This window comes from Geospiza fortis, unplaced genomic scaffold (genome assembly GCF_000277835.1).
Source record: "Geospiza fortis unplaced genomic scaffold, GeoFor_1.0 scaffold186, whole genome shotgun sequence".
NCBI classification, from domain to species: Eukaryota; Metazoa; Chordata; class Aves; order Passeriformes; family Thraupidae; genus Geospiza; species Geospiza fortis.
In genome coordinates this window covers 3,978,263-3,999,460 of record NW_005054331.1, presented here as the reverse complement: position 1 = coordinate 3,999,460, position 21,198 = coordinate 3,978,263, and the positions used below count along the sequence as shown (strand labels likewise).

The window sequence follows — 21,198 nt, the reverse complement described above, 5'->3', positions numbered from 1 at the left end:
TTCAGTGTTAAAGCAAAACCCAAGTAAAACTACTGTAGTGCATACAGATTTAACTGTCTTCTTGTGAACAACAGTTTACCTAATCCACTAAAGACAGCTGGTACATGAAAAAGTCCTTATAGGCAGTATCTGATCTCATACAGCACAACATACAAATACAACACATATCCACACAGTCAGGTCAGGTGTCCTCACAAATAAAATATGGTTTAATTTAGCCTCTCTTGAAGTTAGTAGCAGCAGTGAGTCCCACTGCCAGCAACGGGATGCTTGCCAGGAAGTCTCTCCTCCCAGAGTTAAGGGTTAGTGTAACTCGGTACAATCGCTCCTTGAAGAACAGGCGGCTTTCATGTTAACAAAACGATATAATGTCCAGTTCCAAGTAACAGATTCCCTAAACTGCAGCAGCTCCATTATAGTAGCAGCACGAACATAAATGAGAGCGGCAGCAGCAGATTCCCAAGTTGCATTTCCCTTTCTAATTCCATTCTGACTTTACCCCTGCAAGCAGAGATGAAAATAACTCTGGGAAATACACAAACTTTTCATGGGAAGCAAAATTTACGGTATTAGGATTTTTCAACCGCATCCTATTTCAGTAATATTACTTTAGCTAGCTGAAGGCAGGCACATCATTATGGTTGTCACATGGATAACTATTGTCATTAGCACACTGAGAGACTGTGGCATTGAATGTGTATTGCACTGTTTGCTTTAGAACTTGATATACCAAAGGAGCACTGCACCAGACTCATCTCAGTTGTTTATGGAGTAGTTCTTTCCCTCTCTTGTAAAATATATGTTGCTACTTATTTCTGCCCATTTGCTTGAAGAGACAGGAATATGCACAGTAATCTTATCATTTGGGAGCAAACTTCTTGCCTACTTCCTCCAAAGAATACTTTGAAAGGCTAAATTTCTCAAAAAAAAAAAAGATACTTGAGATTGGTAGCTGGCCAATACGTGGAGTTGACAAATTAATAAGCAGGGTGAAATTCATCTGTTTTGAGAGCATGGCTTTCCAAATCTGATAAATAGCTATATAACAACTGCTGTATGGACAAGGTGGGAGAAGGGGAAACAGCTGGATACCACACAACCACTGACAGAATGAACTTTTTTGCAGGGGAGAGATTAGGGAAAAGCTAGAAATGATTTTGCGGCAGAAGAAAGTTGTTTTACAGTGTTTGACAAATGGAAATGAAGCTACTAAAAACTTAGTAGACCTTTTCAAAAGACCTTTCCACAGCACTTCCATGTAGTGGCTCAACAGGAGGCCAAAGGACCAGAAACATAAGCTTACCTACACTCCCAGAAATTACCTATTACCCAGAATGTAAGAAGTATTACCATGGTACTGGGCCTTGGAAAACTTGCTTTAGTCTAGTGCTCTGCTAAGATGATATTTTTTTCTTCTGGAATCCAACCTATCATCTCCAATTGACTTCATGTTGTGCTCTTAAGACATACCAGCTTGTTTGGAGCTGACCTCTTATGTGGAAACCCTCACCAGTCCCTCTTTAAATGAACCAAAAATCCTCATGTCCTTGTTAGGATAAGTCAGAATGGCTAGCTGGGTGCCTTCACTAACAGATTAAAGCCTTTGAATATTTCAGGATCTGTTTCCATAATAGTCACAAGTTAGGAAAACACAGGATTTCTGGAATTTGATTGTCCTGTAAAAGCAAGATTCAAGAGGACTATGGAAAAGTGGTATCATGGCCATCCACTGGCTTGGGCCAATGGAGACAAGAATATGAACCTTTCTGGGTTTCAATCCTCAAGATAAGGCAAGTCAGAAATGTGGAAAGTGCAGATCACATAAATGTCTCTTTAAGGACTGACTTGTGTATGGATAAATTAAACCATAATATGCCACAGTCCATGATATCATATTTACTGGCTTGTGTTTCTTTTGAAGAAATATTGAAGGATTTCCTTAAAAATCGGTAGAAGATGTTATAGCAGGTGTACATATCAGTCTGTCAGAATAAACACACACAATCTGATCCAACAGAAGACAGTATTAATTACTTTCTTGAACTGCCTTCATGTTTTCCACGTTTGTATAGGACAGAAATAATCAATGTCCTACGCAGCTGGAGAAAATCATACTTTCTTCCCTCCTCACCCTTTTATCTCTAATCCTAAAGCAATGTAAGAGGAAAGGAAAAGGAACCAACATGAGCCATAAAGGCTTTCTGGTGAACAGTTACTGCAAACTACAGGAGTGAGCTGACTCTTTTCAGCTCTGGCCACACATGGCCTGAGGATATGCTGATAGGTATTACCTGCTCAGGGCAAGTATTACTGCTCAGGTAAGGGAATGTCCTAGGCAAGTTCTCCTGACAAAAACTCTTTCTGCAAGAGTTTCACTAGGTCTGTGAAGACTTGAACTGGAGGTAGGATCACTTTGTCCTCCAACAGGTAGGAAAGGAAGACTTGAAGAAATTTATGTGAAGAGTTGTGTGGTGTCATATCTAACAGAAATACAGAAATCCTACTCCTGAGCAAACTCTGGTGCAATTTGATGTCTTGGGTTTTTAACGTAACTAGAAGAGAAATCAGTACCAATACTCAAGTAATCTCTTTTACCACAGTTGTAGCTTAATGGATATAAAGAAGAAAATTCCTAAGAACAGATATTTTTGATGGTTTGATGTCAAAAGAGACAGTCTCATAAATAGGTATGGTCAGTTACTTAGTGTTCCTAGTAAACTACTGGAAATTTGCAGTGCTTGGTCATTTTTCTGGTAGACACCGTCAGAGGCAGAATCCTTGGATATGGTGCCAGACGTGAGGGTTGTTTTGCATAACATAGAACATGGAACTTTTCTAAAAAGCTTTTCCTAACCTGTCTTTAAGAGAAAGAAATGAAAACAAGAAAAAGGAAAAGACAAACTCCTGCCAATTTTAAAGAGAGTAAATCAAATAGCTCAAGTAGTGAGAGGAATCAAGTTTTAACAGACAAGCTGTCTTGTTGAGGCAAAAGAAATGTTCATATCCTGCTTTCAAGTGCAAGTGAATGGAGATACCCAGCAGTCCTCAGAATTAGAATAGGCTAATTTGAAAGAACTCTTCTTCTTAGGTGGCTTGTGTTTTTTTGTTTTTGGCTTTTTTTTTGTGTGTGAACATATTCTGTATTCAGTCTCTCATAGAAACAAAAGCCAGTTTTATTATTTTATTTCTCCAATATTTCAAAGTCCAGCTCTTCAGTTTAACCTATATACTTTTGTACATCCTGGATAATTTTTCTGCTGGTTTCTTTAAATTTTGAAAAGTAATTTATTTATGCACCCTGGTAAAAATTCGTATTTACTGGAAAGCCATGAAAGAAAGTCAGTTCAATCTGCATGGTTTATATCCTGACAGCTTTCTTTATGTCTTAATATTTTTGTGTGTTTAATATTTTAGCTCAGTGTTTTGTTTAAAGCCAAATTCTTACTTCTATGAGTTCATTTCAATAAATTATATATGCTAAAATATAAAAAGATGGAATGGCAACTAAGACCACACAGCTCTGTCAAAGACACTACTACAGCTAAGCACTGTCTGAATTCCAACATAGTCAGAAATCCATGGCAGACACCCATGTTTTTTAAGGAAAGAATTAATTTTCAAAAGAAATGCTTACCATGTTCACTGAATAGTAGCTGTTTCCACTTCTGTCTTTCTATTTCTGAAGCTTTGAATCCCAGTACAGATTTCAATTCTTGTAACACCCTCTTAGATTCCTGTCTCTCTCGCTCTTGCCTCTCTCTTTCTTCTTGGGAGAAGCAGTAAAAATCTTCCCTTTTGTATTCATTATCTGTATCTGAATAATCAACATATGCTTCCAGTTCCTAAAGAAAGAAAGGAAGAAACTCTTGATCCTCACTGTCAGGTGCACTCAATCCTACAATCTGATTCATGATCAAGTGATAGCAACACAAACTAACCACAGTAATAGGATGGAGCCCTGTTTGAGCAGAGCCAGTGGACTTGACACTGCTCTTGATGGTATCTGTAGTATTTTGGAGCAAGTCCACTCATTAACAAGATTTACCTTCATACACAAATAGGAACAAGTGATATACCTTGAAAATGGGAGACCATTCCTCTGTAATTACAGGTGGAAATAAGCAATGCTGATGTGGGTTTTGTGGTTTTTTTTTTTTTTTAATTTACACTGTAACCAGTTCTTGGTAGTTGTGCATCTTGCTAATTTAACTTACATAAATCCTTATTAAGAGGATATAGAGAAGAGCAAAATATACAGGATTACAAGCATAAAAAAACAGAGCAGCATTTATAACAAATTGTCAATAAAGTAATTAGTCCCAGCTTTTTGATATGGAAAAACAGCTAGAGAGAATACATGTGGGGGAGAAGCACGGGAGAGACAGAGCAGAACATGGGTGTTCACTGTGCTTTCAGAATGTATCTGCCACTCAGTTCTGGGATGGAGGAGGCCCACCTCTCTTTACACAGCCCAACCATCACCCAGGAGGTCCTCTAACAACACAAAATTGTTCAGTGTTACAGTAAAAAGATATCCAAAAATGCAGAGCCTAAGCAAACTGAAGGCAGGATGATTTGTGCTTGAGTTGTCACTTTTTCAGCTGTGTCTGTTTATCCAGCAAAAGTAGGACTATTTCATATACTGCCTTTTAGCAATTCTCACTTTTTATTATTTTGACTTGTGTTGTTGCTCTCCTTTGGTCACTCATTTCTAATGTTATATATGAGAAATGAATAGTAGTGCTCTTTTTTCCAGGATGGGGAATACCTCCCCATGGAACAGCAAAAGGAATGTACACATTTTTTTGGCAAGTCCAATTCTGAAGTGGTACTAGCCACTTACTTGTCTGTCTCAGCAAGACAACAAGGTCACTGCACAAGCAACCGAAAAAAAGAATGGATACAGCAAATAGTCCCCGATTATTATTTTAAATGGTCCTTTTTTTTTGTTTTTTACCTGCTCTTCAGGGATTGGATCTTTGTTTTCTATGTATATGGCAGGCTGTGTTAAAGGTACTGTAGTATGCTGTAGGTTGTCACAGGAAACTTCAATTTTGCCTTTAGGGGAAAAAAGAAAAGGGATTTAAAAGAAATAAAATTGAGTATTGAATGATGTTTCTGACTCACTCAGGCAGGGTCCAGGTATTTTCATAACCAGGATTTGCATACATGAAAAAAACGGTGAGAAGGTTGGTTAGGTTACACTGAAACTGTTAGACAGCACTTAAGTAACTTGGCTGTTTTTATAGAAGCTGGGTACAATGGAACTTGTGCTGAAATACTTCAACTAACAAATCTCAGAAATTTTATAGACTTTGAAAACCTGCAGATGGCAAGCAAAATCAGTAAAACCAGAGAAGAGACTTTGTTCAGAAGTTTAAAAAAATTATAGATAAAACAGCTTCAAATGACTGGAAAATATTGGAAGGACTATTTAAAGAAAGTTTACAGGAAGGTATTTGTGAGGTAGCAAAGAGACCAGAAATAACAGCCAGTGTGGATTTGTTGAAAATAGAAGATGTTAATTTTGCAATGCAGTAACAGGGCTTGTGTATAGAAAGAACCAAAGACATCCTGTATTTTGTTTTCAGTAAGACTTTTGACATGGTGTCATGACATCTTTATAAGAAAAATGCAAAGGCCAGGAAAAGTTGCTATTAGGTGCATAGAACGGCCTCTTGGATCATCACAGCATGATTACCATTTTCAGACTGGAATACATTGAGTGAGGATTTGTCTCAAGTCCAGTACTCTTCAATATTGCCAATGGGTGAACGAGAGGTGTTGCATCTCATTAAATCTGCTGATTTGGGGATAATCTGCAAGAACACTGAAGGGTACCACTAGAATAAAAAATAATATTGGAAAATCACTGATACAACCCAGGTAGAAATGGATTTCAGACCCAGAAGTTTGGTGACAATGGCTGCAAATTTTTGTGCTTTAGAACAGCCAAATGCACAAATGCATCACAACTGACTGGGGAGCGTCACTGAGAGAGAGGTGAGGAGCCTCACCATCAACTCTACCCCACTGCAAGCAAAAAGCCAAACTACAAACCAGTACATACAAGCAACAGCACTGACTGTTAGACACATGAAATAACATTTCTACTCTGGCACTGATCGGGCTGTGGATGGAACATACTGCCCAGTCTGGGGCCCCTTCATTCAGCAACACCGTGGGCCAACTAGAGGAAATGTAGAGCAAAACACTGGAAATTAAAAAGAGGACTAAATAAAGTATAGTCACCAGGGAAGAGCTGAAGCATAGGGACTCATATAGAGAAGACAGAAAGAAGCATAATAATAATCTTTGATAATGTAAGAGCCATCAAGAGGAAATGGATTTCCATTGTGGGTGGATCAGAAGTACTGCTTTTAAATTGCAGCAAGAGGTACTTCTATTCAGTAATAACATTCTACTGGTAATGGAATTAAGTGCTGGAATAGATGCCTGGAAATACTGTAAAATGTCTCTGAAGATAAGTTTTTTAGGAAGAGGTAAACAACATTTACTCACAAATACTAATTTACCCTTGAGAAGGGAGATGGTTTAAATGACCTTGCCAAGCCCTACCTAACCCTATTTTCTATTTCTAATCTATACACTCAACACTTAGGGATGGTGAGATTGCAGCAGAGTACCACAGCCTTGCTCTTATGAATATCTAAAAAAGTTGTGTACAATTGCAAAGATGGTTTAAAAGGAAAAATGATGGAACTTAAACAGTTTGAGGGCCATTGTTTCAAAGATCAGTAATACAATGCTGTAACTAGCCATAAAGAGTACTCCATTCTGTAATACTAGCAGTAGATTACTACATGCTTAAACTGTTGAAGCTTTAAGTGATACATTTTATCAGTGATGAAAAAATGTGAAAGAATAAAGAAAAGAAGCTGAAAGTTCTAGGAAATGAGCAAAGAAGTATATGTAGATGAATGATAGATAGGTCCATCATTGCCCAAGGAATTTAAATAGAGGTGATCTCTCTTAAATGCGCTAAAGCCCCACTTGTTCTGAGGCTCTGCTCTGTACCTGACAGGATCAGTGAGTAAGTAAAGGCACTGATTCTAGAAATAGACCATATCATGTAAAGGAGGAAGCCAAACTGCATTCCCTGGAGGAGCTATATGCTAAAATATAAGATACATTCCGATGTCACCACCAATGACAGGCTGACAGGAGGGTGTGAGTGTCCAATCTATTACTCTGAAAGGCTTTGCTTTGGCTGTTTAATGTACCTGTAAGAAACCAGCTCTGGCATATAATGATTCAGGGCAAGAAGCATGCACTGCTTGTTCAAGGGGACTCAACTCTTTATACAGATGCTCTACTGGCTGAACTAGTTAGTTGGACTAAACATCTGTGGCAGCAGAAGTGCTCAGCATCCACTTAGACAAAAGGCTCTAAGCCCATGGGGTTCTTGAAACAGCTCTTGTCAAAAGATTGATTTAGTTTTGGATAGTAATGCATAAAGTAAAAGCTGTGCTGAGCTTGTTATATTTATTCAACAGGAAGGTATCTTCTCCCAAAGAGTTTTCAGAAAGTATTGGGAAAAAAAAGAGAATTTATTGAAGTAATTTGCATTACATGACTGACAGACCAGCTGTTAAAGTATGTAGGAAGACAGCAAAAGAATTGAACTTGATTTCATGTACAGCTTGACAAGGTCAACTCACAGAAACTGGATGGCTTAGAAATATATCAGGAAAGTCAAATGTTGTCAGATAAAAATAGTTTTCAATGACCAAAATAATTTAAAGTAGCTCCTGTGGATTAGTTCAGTAAACTTGTTGCAAAAGAGAGGTTCAATCCCAGCACATTTCCAGGAAAGCCAATGGGCAAAAGTGAAGGATTATTTTATTTTTTATTTCCCACACAATCCCTTCTAGATCACACACGAGGTTATTTTTGTACTGAACATTAAAAGGAAGCAAGTTAAAATAAAAAGGCCTGCTGAGAAATTTATACACAGAGTAAAAATAAATTTAAAATAACTAAAAATACTATGGTGTGTAGTCTAGAAAGAACTTTTAAGCAAAGGGGAAAAAAGATCAGTAGAACTGCAGGTTGTGGAGGTGTCAACACAACACAATAGGTCAGCACATGCAAATATATCAGGCTACATCTAACATCCTCACAGGCTGTTTTACACAGCACTGAGGGGGAAGCTGTAAGACTGCACTATCAGGCAAAGTATAAGAGTTTGTTTATTCCATGTCTGGACCTGCACAGAGCCTGCAGGAAGCCTCCCAGTGCTCCAAGCTTTGATGTAAGCATGAACAAGCTTGGCCTGCCTGCCTCTAGGCCCACAGCAATATTTATCCATCTACTGGACATTCCACCCATACATCATTAAGAGCATAGTGCACTTCAGATTTGGATTTCTCTATACCCCAAGTTCTGCCCTCCAATTTTCCTAGTGCAGTCTCCATTACCAGCATTTTTCAGATGCTGGGCTGTGCCTTCCTAGAACAGTAAAAATGCTCCTGGAAAAAAGAAAGATGACAAATTACAGGTTCAATTCCATGCTAGGAGATCCTAAGTTCCATTCAGTTATTTAAGTTGGTTATGCTTCACAAGAACAGTATGGGCAGTACAGATCTCCAGTGAGAGGGACAACAAACAAAACACTGGGATATGCTGCTCACTAAGACTTTTAAGAACACCAAAGGTTAGCTCACTCCCTTTGAGGGAGGAGGTAAATGGGTATTATATGCTCAACATGTCCTCCATGATTTGAAATGTTCCAGAAAATGTGATTGTCAAAAAAGTTTCATGACAATGTCATTATCATTTCAATTAATGGCATCATTTTAATGCAGTAAGTAAATGAAGATCTTGAGGGCGATTCATTAAAATCCTACCCCTTCACAGTTGATTCACCCATCAAAGGCAAAAAGCCATGATCAGTCTACACCTGAAAATGTAACCATCTGAATCCACAGGTCTAACAGACTGAGTTAACATGGTTGCATTTTTTGCTGAAACAAAAGCTTCAAGGCCATCACAATGAAAAAGTCTGATATAAGGGCACAATTTTTCAAAGTGTATGGTTTTAAGACCTTCTTCAGCTAAAATTCTGATACACAGGCTGAACACTGTCAATGATTCATCTGATCATTTCATTTCTGAAGTGTATCCCATTAGGTGCTAAATTAATCTCTCATATTTACCTTTTTTATTTGGGTTTCTTCCACTCATTTTTTCCACCTGAGAAATGGCTTCTTCCCAGCAGCTGTTGCTTGCCTGGATATGAGGCTGAATAAACTTTAGTTTTTGTTCCAGAACCTGACGGGCCTCTGTTGTCAACTCAGGCATCTCCTTAGTGCTAACAAGCTTTTCAAGCTCATCCTCAAGAATTATTACCCTAAGTAATAAGGAGACAAACAGTAGTAATAATAAATATTTGACTTCACCTTTCTTTCAATTATTTAAGTAATATACTGTTATTTCCTTCAAGTTTTAAGAACCCAACTCAGTCAATTCCTCAAAGATGCCCCAAAATTTTAAAATTAAAATATTTTTTTCTACATCAAGATACATTGCTTATGTATAAGATAAGCAAGGCGATACCTACAATTGTTATAGTAATTCTTACGTGTAAGGTTAAAGGAGTAGGACAGTCTCAACTGTTTCACCAAAGCAGTGACAAATCTTTAGGGATATTTACTAGTTAGTTAGTATGAGCTGAATGTTCTTATAAAGCATTTGGTATGTGGAAAAATCAATGGAAGATAATTATGTTTTTTAAGGGAGTCACAAAAGCAAGGCAAAATTTTAGCGCACTGCTTATCTTCAAGTTTTCAGATACTCAAAGAATACCCAGGAAAAATATCAGATTCCATAGTAAACCTTTGAGCCCATACTGTGTGAAGATATGGCTATGACCGCAAAGACTTTTTTACTTTTAATTGAGGATACAAGCTGACAACCCAAAGAACTTCAAGTCCAAATCCTTCTGTTAATTCAGGTGTAAACTCACTCATTGAGCAGGGCCTTGAGGTGCAGCTGCAGGCTGCGCACGGCTGTCTGCAGGCTGTTGAGCTCCCTGCACTGCTGCTTGCCCCTGGCTGCCCACTGCAGGCCCGCCTGGTGCTGCGTTTCGAAGTAGCGGTAGAACTCGTAGCTCCTGCGGAGCTCGGCCAGGCAGGCGGCGTGCGTGGCAGGGAGGCCCTGGGCCACGTCGCGCAGGATGCGGTGAGGCAGCCGCTCCGGGCACACCGAGGGCTCGGGGCACGCGTTGGCCGGGGAGAGCAGCAGCGCCAGCCTCCGGAAAAACTCTGAACTCTGCCCTACCCAGAGCTGAAAGAGGACCTGCAAAACAGGGGAGAGTTAGCTCCGTGCACCTGTGTACATCTACTTCCAAAGTAAATGTACGGATACACCATGGGAAAACATTCCTTGGCCGGCAACGGGAACTTTGAAAAACTGCAAAAATCCGCTGACTGTTTTTGAAGGGTATTCCAGACCAAGTGAGGTTCAGGTCTTGTGAACCTTAGGTGACTGTTAATTCCTTGATGAAGGATATTAAATGCAATTATGCTCATGAAGTTGTCAGAGTCCAAAATGTCATATTCCTGTCGGCCAGTTTCATTATTTGCTATAATCTCCACATACCCTACGGCTCGTAAAGGGCTGCCAAAATTCCAGTGGCAGCAAAGACATTTTTCCCTTTATAAGGCCAAGCTGTCATTTCTACAATCTAATAGCTACTACACTGCTCCACACCCAACCTTGAAACATGAGCCTAATTGCACTGTACTTCAACAAAAAAAATATTCTGCATCTGAAGAAAGTTGAGCTGCTAACTTATTTCTTTTTTCAGCCAAAGTAAGAAATTCCACCAATACTACTAAGGAAGGAAAGTCTTTTAAGAAATGGATTGATTCACAATGTTATATATGATACTAAAGAGGACAGTCCATCTAGGAGCAAGGCAGTCCAAAATTTCAATTTCTTGAGAACTTCCACTTCCAATGAAATGAAAAGAATTGTTTTCTTAGTTTAGAAAAGTTTACTCAGCAGACCATGACAGTACAGCAGCACCTTTTATGTCTAAAATGAAAAGGAAAGGTTATGATACTTTTCTCTGCATAATGGCCCTTATTAAAAGGGATCAGCTGTAGGTGATTATGAGGTGGAGACTGAAACTTGTTCACAAGCATTCCAGACCAAGGAAGGCAAAACATTTACTCATCACATCAAAAATACTTGGATGCAAACTGAGAAAGTATTCCAAAAGAAAAAAGAATCTCAATTTACAAAAGATGCTAATGAGAAAAAAAGAATACATGAATTATATGAAATTAATTTGGGGTATACATGCAAGAATGATTTGGCTGGGTGCAAAAATACAAAGCAAACAAATGGGCAGCAATCACTCAAGTGTCCCTGAACGTGTGGTGCCCTGGCTAAAAAAATCAAAAGCTCATGCTGTAATAAGCACAAAAGAAGACCAATCCCTTCCACCAGACATAAATCACAGGCAGTAAAAAAACAGCATACAGAAACAGTGGACTTCAGGAACTGATAATAATATTTAAAAACCTACCTGAAAAAAGGCACAACGACAAGAGAAAAGGAAATTCCAGATGTATTTATGGTTGCAAGCAGCTTGCTCTGTTAGTAACTACTGATGATCTTTGCTGACACAAAATATCCACCTGGCTCTCCTCAGCTTAAACTGGGATGTTTTTCTTAAGTGAAAAATTTTTACTCTTTAAATTGCTTTACTTCAAGGACAAGGTAGCCAAAAGACACATGCTACATTTGTCATATGGCTTAGCATGACCAGCACTTTATTATAAAGGCAAATTCTCTCAAAGTGAAAAAACAAAACCAAAGAGGACTGCACATACATCCAAGGCTCACCACACAAATATGTCCCAAGGAATCTGCTTAGGACTGATTTTTGTTAATTTAGCTTGGTTCAGTTATACCACACCCAGCCTACATTGCTAGCTTTTATGAGTTACCATAAATTGAGATTTTCTAGTTGTCATGAGCTTGTATCCAGAAAGCATCCTACCCAGTTTAACTAAAATAGAGTTCAGTTAAATGACTGCAAGTTGCAGGTAAACAAAGGCTTAGCTTACAAACTTGGGCACCTCTTACTGGCTTCTTGTGCTTAAAAAGAAGTGGGTAAATTAGCAGGCTTACATGGTTGCAACTAGAACTTCAGCTAATGAAGTGCAAGAAAAAAAATCCCAAATGCTGCTATTTATTGTAGCTCTTAGCTTAAAGCTAATTAGACAAAGCCTCAAAGCTTAGTAATCACTATTACTGGTAGCATTTACTGTCAGAACAAAAGAAGTCAAGGTCTATAAATTAAGGGAAAAAAATGTAACAAAAGCCAACCCCAGAGAAACACAGAAGTCATATAATAATGGAATTTTCCATTAAAAAGACAATGCTAAAGGGGAACTGCCCTGGCAGAGGGTCATTAGAGTATAGAAAGCTTGCATTCAAATTAGATCTTCCTTCCAATTGACTCATTCAAACAAAAAAAACCTAACATCTCAAAACAAAATAGATAAAAAGGTCATTATATAGTTGTCACTCTGTTCAGTTTAAAGTTTTCCAAACATCAAAGAACCACACTGGCTCACGGCAGCAGGGGTCCAAGCTTATGATTTCTGCTTCTCAGTGTGACTAAATGCAGCTACTCCCTTTGGCATTTACAACTAATTTCTGATTTTTGATGTCTCTGTTTTTATTCACATCAAGAGATTAGATTAAAAAAGAATTAAGTACAAATCCAGAAATTATTTTATTCAGCTGGGATCAGGTGAAATCAGAGAGCAAAAAATCAGGTTTAAGGGGCTTGATCAAGCTGATTATAGAACAACTGACTTGAACTTCCATGATTTGCAGAAAAATATCCTAATGTTGTATTGAGTAACTTCTCTTTCTCTACATGTACAAAGAAATCAGATGAATGCTGATAAATGTAGAACACATGGTAAGAGCCTGACTGATTACACCTTACCCTCAATTCAGTGTGTCGCTACAGGCTAAGACATACAAGCCACAGGACTTCATGACAACAGAAAGATTTTCACCAGAAGCCTGTATGGAAGCATTAATCCCTTGTAGGAGAGCTTACCTTGAGTGCAGGCAAGCTGAAGCCATCAGTCAGATTGTGTGCCTCCTCTTCAGAGACCTGCTCCTCACTCAGTCCCAGGCCCAGCTCCTTAAAGGGGACCACACAGATGTAGCTGGTCACGTTGTCACTCTCCGAGTTCAGAGGGTAAGTTTAGCTGGAGTTAAGGTGGTAAACAAAGCCACTTTTGCATTAAACATACACAAAAGGAAAGAAATACTTAATAAGGTTTCTCATTCCAGGCAATTTTTATGAAATCACATACTTTCATCCCAAATCTACCTGAATCCTCTTTTGCAATCCTTATTTGAAGCACAAGTATTAAAGGCTCTTAGAAGGATGAGAGATATGACACTGACAAAACACCTATGTCAAAATACAAATACATAAAAAGAAACGAAGTAGATTGATGAAAAATCCCTGCATCCCTTTTGAATGAGTGAAACAGCTTACTTTTAAATACTGAGTTTCCAAGACATAGTTCATGTCAATCTTAAACCAGAAATTGACAGAGGAAAGAGAACAATTGTGCAATGTTAAGTTTTAAAGGTAGCCTGTGTGTTATAGACTAAACTCAGGATGTAAATTCACTGAGAGGTCTGTCTGTGGATGAACTTCTCAGAGAGGTCTTTACAGTAAAAGGTCTTTGACATTTCAGAGAGCTCTGTGAAGAACAGGAGCTCCCTGACTGTGTCATAACATTAACTTTATTGATTATATCACTGTAAAGACATTTTGATCTTGGCAGGATGAAAGACAAACTGGTATCTATCAACACCATTCAGCACATTTAAAATCACAGTAGGAAAATGTACATTTCTAGTCTTCAAGAATGCTTAAAAAGTAGGAAGCAAGACCAATATAACTGATACCAGAAATGAGAAAAAATAATTCATAGACTAGGCAGCATTTATTTTAAAATGGCACTAATTTTAGGATAATCTCAGGCTGGGAAGGAACAGTTCAAGATTTTTGCATGTTTTCTGATAGTTACCCAGTCACAAAATAGTAAAATTAATTTTAAAACAGAAACATAAACCTATCGCCGTAAGTACAAAATCACATCTGTTCCACGGAAATATATATATATTTGTAAAGCATTAATGAAAATATGGTCTTAATTTAATATATTTGTTTCTCATTTATAGTTTGATCTAAAAACTGAATGCTCTCATCTCTTGCACATAAAGCCAATTAGAAACACTTGTCTCTTGTCCATCTAATGTGTTTTCAAGGGGTAGCTATGAGTTCCATCTGCTTTCACACCCAAATTTTCCATGTGCTAAATTCTCATAGGACTGAACTTGCAAAACTGATTTGCTCAAGAGACTTTTACCAGTTAAGCAGAAGAACATTGCAGGAAAAAGTAATATTCTGTGTCCCAGGAAACAGTAAAGCAAAGTGTCCAGGATATAAAAAACCATATTTCTCCCTCCTTTATTCCTAATGTCTGGAAAGGAAGAAGCCTATTAAGTGTTCCAACAAAACCCTGCAATGTAAATTAATTAGGATCAGAATATTGCTACTGTCACTAGCAGCTGCCTGACGTAAATGGTGTCTACTCTGAATTAACCTGACAGTATGCCCAGCAGAGGGAGCACATAGGATGAGGATGGTAACTCCATCAGAAATTGAAAAGTCAGGTCAAAACCCTTCAGGACCACTAATCTTAGAAATCACTTGTACTCCTTGTTAGCCTTTTCCTGCAACATGGCATTTCCAACAGTATGAACACCACAAAAAGCAGTTTGGACACACATGGAATCCTAAGTCATGCTAAAAATAAATTCCAGGCAACATCTCAAATGTGAGGTTTGACCAAGGAGCCACTTACCCATGCTGTATCTCAGCCAGGGATTCCCAGTTGCCTCCTGTACCTCCTGCCTTGCCCTCCTCTATTGCAGCCCTTCCACTCCCATTTCTATCTGACAGATGAAAGCAGAGAACTGATCCCATGCCCCCATTAGCTTCCTAAGGATCAGACATTTAGAGAGTTTAAACACATACACACCATTATATACAGGAACACACTTCCTTCGTGCTCTTTGTTGTTGTAGTATTTTTAGCTCTACTGACTTCTAGTCAGTAGTTAAAGCCAAAATACTAAAGCCTAACTATCTTAGATTAGCTAAATTTTCCTGTCTCTGTGAAAATATTTCATTCATCTGTTTAACTTACATGCCTTATTAGCTTGAAAAAAGAGAAGGCAATGCTACTTAATAATGAATTGACAAATCCAGAATAAAATACTGTACAGTGAATGTCTAACCTCTTATCAGGTTAGACACTCTTATTTACCTACAGAAAAACAAGAATGCTAATGTATCCCTGTATGTAACAATTTAACATTTATACTTCAGTCTTCAAAAGCACATTCCCATCTGAAGATCTAACAGGAGGGCCTCACCGGATCCCTGGGAAATCCAAGCTGCTCTTCTACAATTCTCACCTGCTCACCAGGGTGAGCTAAGCATGTGATGAACTGGCTGGTCAAGGAAGAAACCTTGCACTGAAAAATGCCCAAGTGTCTCTACTCAGTTATTTCAGCATGGCAATTTAGGCTTTTATAATCTCAAGAGGGTACTATTTTTTGTTTAGCTTACTTGTTTTCTTGCATGAACTTTTCCTCTCCCTAGTTAAAGGTACAGGTTTTTCTAACAGTTCATGATGCAATAACTAAACCTTTACAGAGCAGAAGCAACAAGTTTTTACTAGATTTACTACAGGAAATTTGCAAATGTCCCTGTGCCCAGTGTATCTCAAAGACAGATTGCATTTTATACGCATTCTATTCTATCACTCAGTTTAAAATACTACTATCCAATGTTTGGCTTTATCACTAATAAAAAATAACACTATTTATGCCTTGACAGTAAAGAACATCACCTCACAACAAAATCCCCGCTTTTTAAGTTTACGTGGTCCAATGCCCAAGTCCTACCTATCAAAACAGTTCAAATCAGACCATTCTGCATCAGCTGAGGATGAGATTATTAACATCAGCCAGTAACATAAGCTACAAAATTTCCTCCATTCAGCTTGTATAAAACTACACCAGATTCCCATGATGCAGAACCCACAAGGCTCTTAAGAATAAAAGTGTTAAGCAGCTAGCATGCCGAGGGAAGCATTGCCTGAGTTACCACACAATTCAATGGAGGACAGTGCAGAAAGCTTCTGGACTGGTCTGTGCCACATCCTGTAAATATTTACCCAAAGTGCCTAATTCCTAGTTTACGCTTTCAGCCATTGCATCCTGCTATAACCTTAGACAGATTCTGAATTAAAAGAGAAATACTCTTTTCTATGGGATTTTGTTCTGTGATTTTGAGCAACGCACTCTTGCTGCCACGAACAAATCAGAGCAAGAATGGTGTGAGCAAATGCTGAGTTCTTTCTGCTAGTGCCCAACGGTCTCTCCACACAAAATGTAAGCAATATGACCTTCCATCTCATTAAATCACTGGTCTACCAAGTTTGACACAACTGCCTGGTATAAGGCTAAAATATGACTGCATATTTTCTCTTCTACATGGGAACAAATTTTAATTAGGGCAAAATTATTTAACTGTACTCACTGAAGGCAGCTATCTAACTAAAAGAGGGTACACTAGCCACAAGCAAATATTGCTGAACTTCTACTGAATAGAAGTGAGAATGATAACATAACAAGTTTATGCAATTTGTACCACCATGAATAAAGCTGTGACCTAAAATTTTTAATTCTCTGTCACAGGTTCATTAGACTGATCTCCTTCTAACATATTTGAGATATACATTAACATAAAAGCTTAATTTGCTGCAGTTAATTTGGTAGGAGAAAATCAACTTACCTTTGAACACAGGGGTGTCGACTGAAAGGCCATATTGTTCAGAGAAGAGGATATTTTCGTGCAAGGGATATTTTGGGCTAAGAGGAATTATAAAACAAAATCTTGAAGGGCTCTGAAACACATCATCAGCACTTACACCAGAGCATGGGTGTCAGTAGTGATACAATGTTTTCAGTGCACTGCATCTTATCACACAGCACAGTACACAAAAAGGCAAATTTAAAGCACGTTCCAAACCAAACACAAGCCCCAATTTACTAAGCTACCTTTTCTTTCCCTTGTTTAGGTATGTAATTAGATACTGTACGTTTCTAGACATCCTGACTCTCAACACAAGTGCCAGTAGGCAACATGGACTACCTGAGGTGGTGGGTTTTTAGAGGAAGGATATTTTTTCAGCATGTACAGAGTAGCCAGTCTTGCAGCTCGGAAGTTGGCTCTGACGGATCGGTACACGGCTTTCCGGAGGCCGATCAGGTGCTGACTAGGATGCTGTCCAGCTTTATTAAATGGGCAAGCGGCACTGACCCTGTCAAGCAAACTTGAAAAGTAAAATGTGATACAACTGTACAGATGTCCTAAAGTATTTTTAAAGAACAGTACATCAGTTTTCCTATTTCATTATTTAGAAAGCTTTTTCAAATCTCTCAGTAACTATGAGACTAAACCCTGATCATCTCAATGATATATTTAATCAAAATTTCAGAAAGCAGCCAGGATTCCTCAGTAAATAGCCTTAATTTATTCTCATCTGGCAAAACTCCTGTGCACATTTATTTTCTCTAAAATTTTCCAAAATTGTGTAGTAATGGTAGACATACTGTAACATTATCTCAATCAGGATACAAAACTATTACAAGCCCACTGTCAGCTTTGAAAGTTTTAATAAACATGCATTTAACATATACCTCTTTATATCCAAATTTATTTTTTCAATAAGTTTTGAAGGAAAAAGGTGCCAACACATAGCTTTCCATACAAAACACTACATTCTTTTAACGTTCCTGATGCAGAAAGTTTTCTAGGTGAAGAAAAGTATTATTTCAGAAGTGACATAGATTTTACCATCATGCAATAAATGGGAGCTATGAGAGTCTTGACAGGTAAACACATGCCATGTATACACCACACAAGCATATTGGAAGATACATTTGGTGTCTGGCTATTCAGGTGAATATACCATTTAAAAGAAACAATGCCATTTGCCTATTAGAATATAACTCAGATTGCTTTAGCACTGTAAGAAATCATCTCATCTGGAAATAAAATGAATTGTGTTCTGGGTGAACATTGAACAGGTCTGTGGAACTTTAAGCTCCAGCTGTATCTTTTCATGTACAATCTGATGTCAAACCTGTGACTGAGACTCTGGAAACAGCCTAGGTGCACTCTACTTACTGGGACTGATTTTACTAGAATCAGCTCAGGAATGAACATGGTCTGGACAACAGGACAATCAGTTATGATTAATTGTTTGACTGGAAGCCTGCTTCTGTTCTCACCTTTCCCAGGGCAGGGTGAAGAGGTGATTTCATGTGCAGTCACTTAAAAGGGAAAAGCACACAGGGTCCCTGGTAAGCCAGAGGTGGGTTGCTGCATTGGTAACTACTTCTGTAGCCCATCTGACTAAAAAGCTGACCAAGTCAGCAGACTGACACTGCTGGGAAAATGTCAGTCATACTCCATGCGCTCAGCTGGACCATGCTGCACATTGACTGGGAGGGGAAATAGCCTGTGGCCTTCACTATCAAATATGAAAACCAGAGCAGCCCACCCAGTGAGCAAGGCTGGAACCATATATCAGTATGTTTAACACCATTAACACAAGCAGATTCATGCCAAATATGGCCATATATTGAATATGCTAGCTGAAATACTATATAAAATATCTGCATACCATTTAAAATTATGTGTTATTAAAATGGTTTATATAACATCTCATAAACTACTTTAAAATCTGAAAAAAATAAAAACCAAACTGTGTTCATTTTCATTTCTAAATGTAAATTTAAAATGCTAGCCTTGCTGTATTTTTCACTAGGGAACACACATGTAATGCAGTACATCCCAGTCTCTAACCTTTCCCTAGATTTTGGAAGTAACTACTGGAAGTGTTTATGTATAAACTCTCACATCAGTTTGTAGACCCAAGCCTATGTGAATTGTCAGAAGAAAGCTCAAAGAAAATGAGCAAAATTCTTCTACCAGGGATCTATGTTCTACTCCAGTGATGCAGACTTTTCCAGCTCCTATAGAGAACAAATATAGCATAACTCAAGCACAGCATGTACTGGCAATATGCAGCAAAACAATCTGCTTTCCTTCTGAAATGGATTGTTTCAGTGCTTTTTATAAAAAAATTCTTCCTTATTTGACTAATTTAATTAGTAGAATCTATTACATGTCTTTCTGTCAGGCATGTCCTATCCCTAAATTCCTAGTGTTTCATTTATCTTCACAGATCACAGAATGGTTTGGGTTGGAAGGGAATATGAAGATCCTCTAATTCCAAACCTCCTGCCATGGGCAGGGATACTTTCCACCAGGCTCCTCAAAGCTCCATACAGCCTGAATACTTCCAGGGATGGGTAAGTCACCACTTCTCTGAACAATCTGTCCCACCATCCTCACAGTCAAGAATTTTTGTCCTAATATCTAATCTAAACCTGCCCTATTTCAGTTTAAAGCCATTCTCCCTTGCCCTATCACCACACACCCTTGTAAAAAGTCTCTCTCTTATCCTCTATGTATTTTAATTGGACTTACATGTTATCAAAATGTTATCAGCTTTGCATATCAGCCACAAGTAGCAAGAAACAAAGAAAGTTTAAGGGTGAATTTCCCATTTTCTACAGCTCCAAACCCATTTTACTGTATAGAACAACAGCAACATATTTCTACATTAATTTTACAAGCCAAATCTTAAATTGGCTTTCAACTTTTAACAAATTTATATAAACACATTAATAAAAATCTATTCCTGCACTCCACCATGAAAGCAGTTCTCTAAAGATGCTAATATACATCCATATGTATTAAGTTCACAGAGCTTAATTCAAGTTTAAAATACAGTAAAAAGGGAACATTTCAGAAAAGAAGTTAATTATTTTGGTGACAAGCAAGGGAACAAACACTTGCTGCTTACTGCTGCAGTCTTCCATTATGTATTCCTTCAGTTCTTGTTTTATGATGTGCAAGACAATGGGCATACTTTCATTACCCTCCAGAAATTCCAGGCTGCAACCTGTGATCAGGCTTCATTTGGCTAATTGCAAATGAAGCAATTAGACAGAAATACTGCCCTTCTGCCTGAGTAGAGCCCTGCCCTACCTTTGCTATACAATTTCTGTAATCCAAGCCACCCAGGTGACGTCTCAGCCTTACAGAACTGGTACCATGCAGACACACCTGAGATTCCAACAGAGCCTTAAACACTTCCAAAGGCCAGGCTGGAATCGGAATATCAACTTGTCTTTGAGAGCAGCTAATGTAAGAGAAGCCTGACAGGATTACAGAATCACAGAATAGTTAACATTGGAAGGGACCACTGGAGGCCATCTAATCCAAGCTCCCTGCTCAAGTTCTTAGTTCCTGATCTAATTCCTGTTCTGGTTCCTGTGGCTGCAGTCAGTTTTACTGGGAGGAGAATGAAAGCAAAAGGATGTTTGACTATTTGAGTATAGCAGGCACTACCACACAGCAATAAACCACTTAACCTATAGAGGACTGACCAAAACCTCATCAGTAATAATCTACCATTTACAGAGACAGTCCAGTATCAATTAATAAGGGGCAAATAGGGTAGAATAAAGCAAAGCCATAGATATTTCAATGGATGTGTAAATTAGCCTGTGAGAACAGGAACGGATGGTGTCATGGGGAGGAAAACCAGCAGTGGACCATGAGGAACTTCAGGCCAAAGCTGCAGACCCTGTCAGAGTTTAGCTAAGTAACCAGTCAAAGTCTGAACTTGGCACTATTTAAATAACAACTGCAGTGTCTTTCCACTCACAATGTGGTCAATGCACAAGCCTATGCTGAATCAGGAGTACCTTAAAACAGCTGCACATGTAACACTGACCAGGATGCTGCATCTCATTCCTTCAAGGATGTAAAATAACACAAGAGGATACTCAGTAACTTTTTAAATGCAACCATTTCTATTGCCATGAGATTTGAGATTCCTTCTGAAAAAGCACTAGGATTTGATAACCTTACTACGGGAGAAAACACTAAACTTTGTTCTGCTGGTTTACT

The 21,198-nt window shown here is 38.3% G+C and overlaps 1 protein-coding gene across 1 annotated transcript in view; it reads right to left on the bottom strand.

Moving 5' to 3' along the window:
* Positions 1-21,198, bottom strand: part of VEZT (vezatin, adherens junctions transmembrane protein) — a 45,029-nt gene that overhangs the window by 11,681 nt on the left and 12,150 nt on the right. The window contains exons 5-10 of the mRNA XM_014307276.2: positions 17,333-17,482; positions 13,112-13,259; positions 9,989-10,320; positions 9,180-9,373; positions 4,958-5,058; positions 3,635-3,842 (exon numbers count right to left, since the gene is read on the bottom strand). Of these exons, the coding sequence (XP_014162751.1) occupies positions 3,635-3,842; positions 4,958-5,058; positions 9,180-9,373; positions 9,989-10,320; positions 13,112-13,259; positions 17,333-17,482 (1,133 nt within the window). The remainder of the gene's footprint in view (positions 1-3,634; positions 3,843-4,957; positions 5,059-9,179; positions 9,374-9,988; positions 10,321-13,111; positions 13,260-17,332; positions 17,483-21,198) is intronic.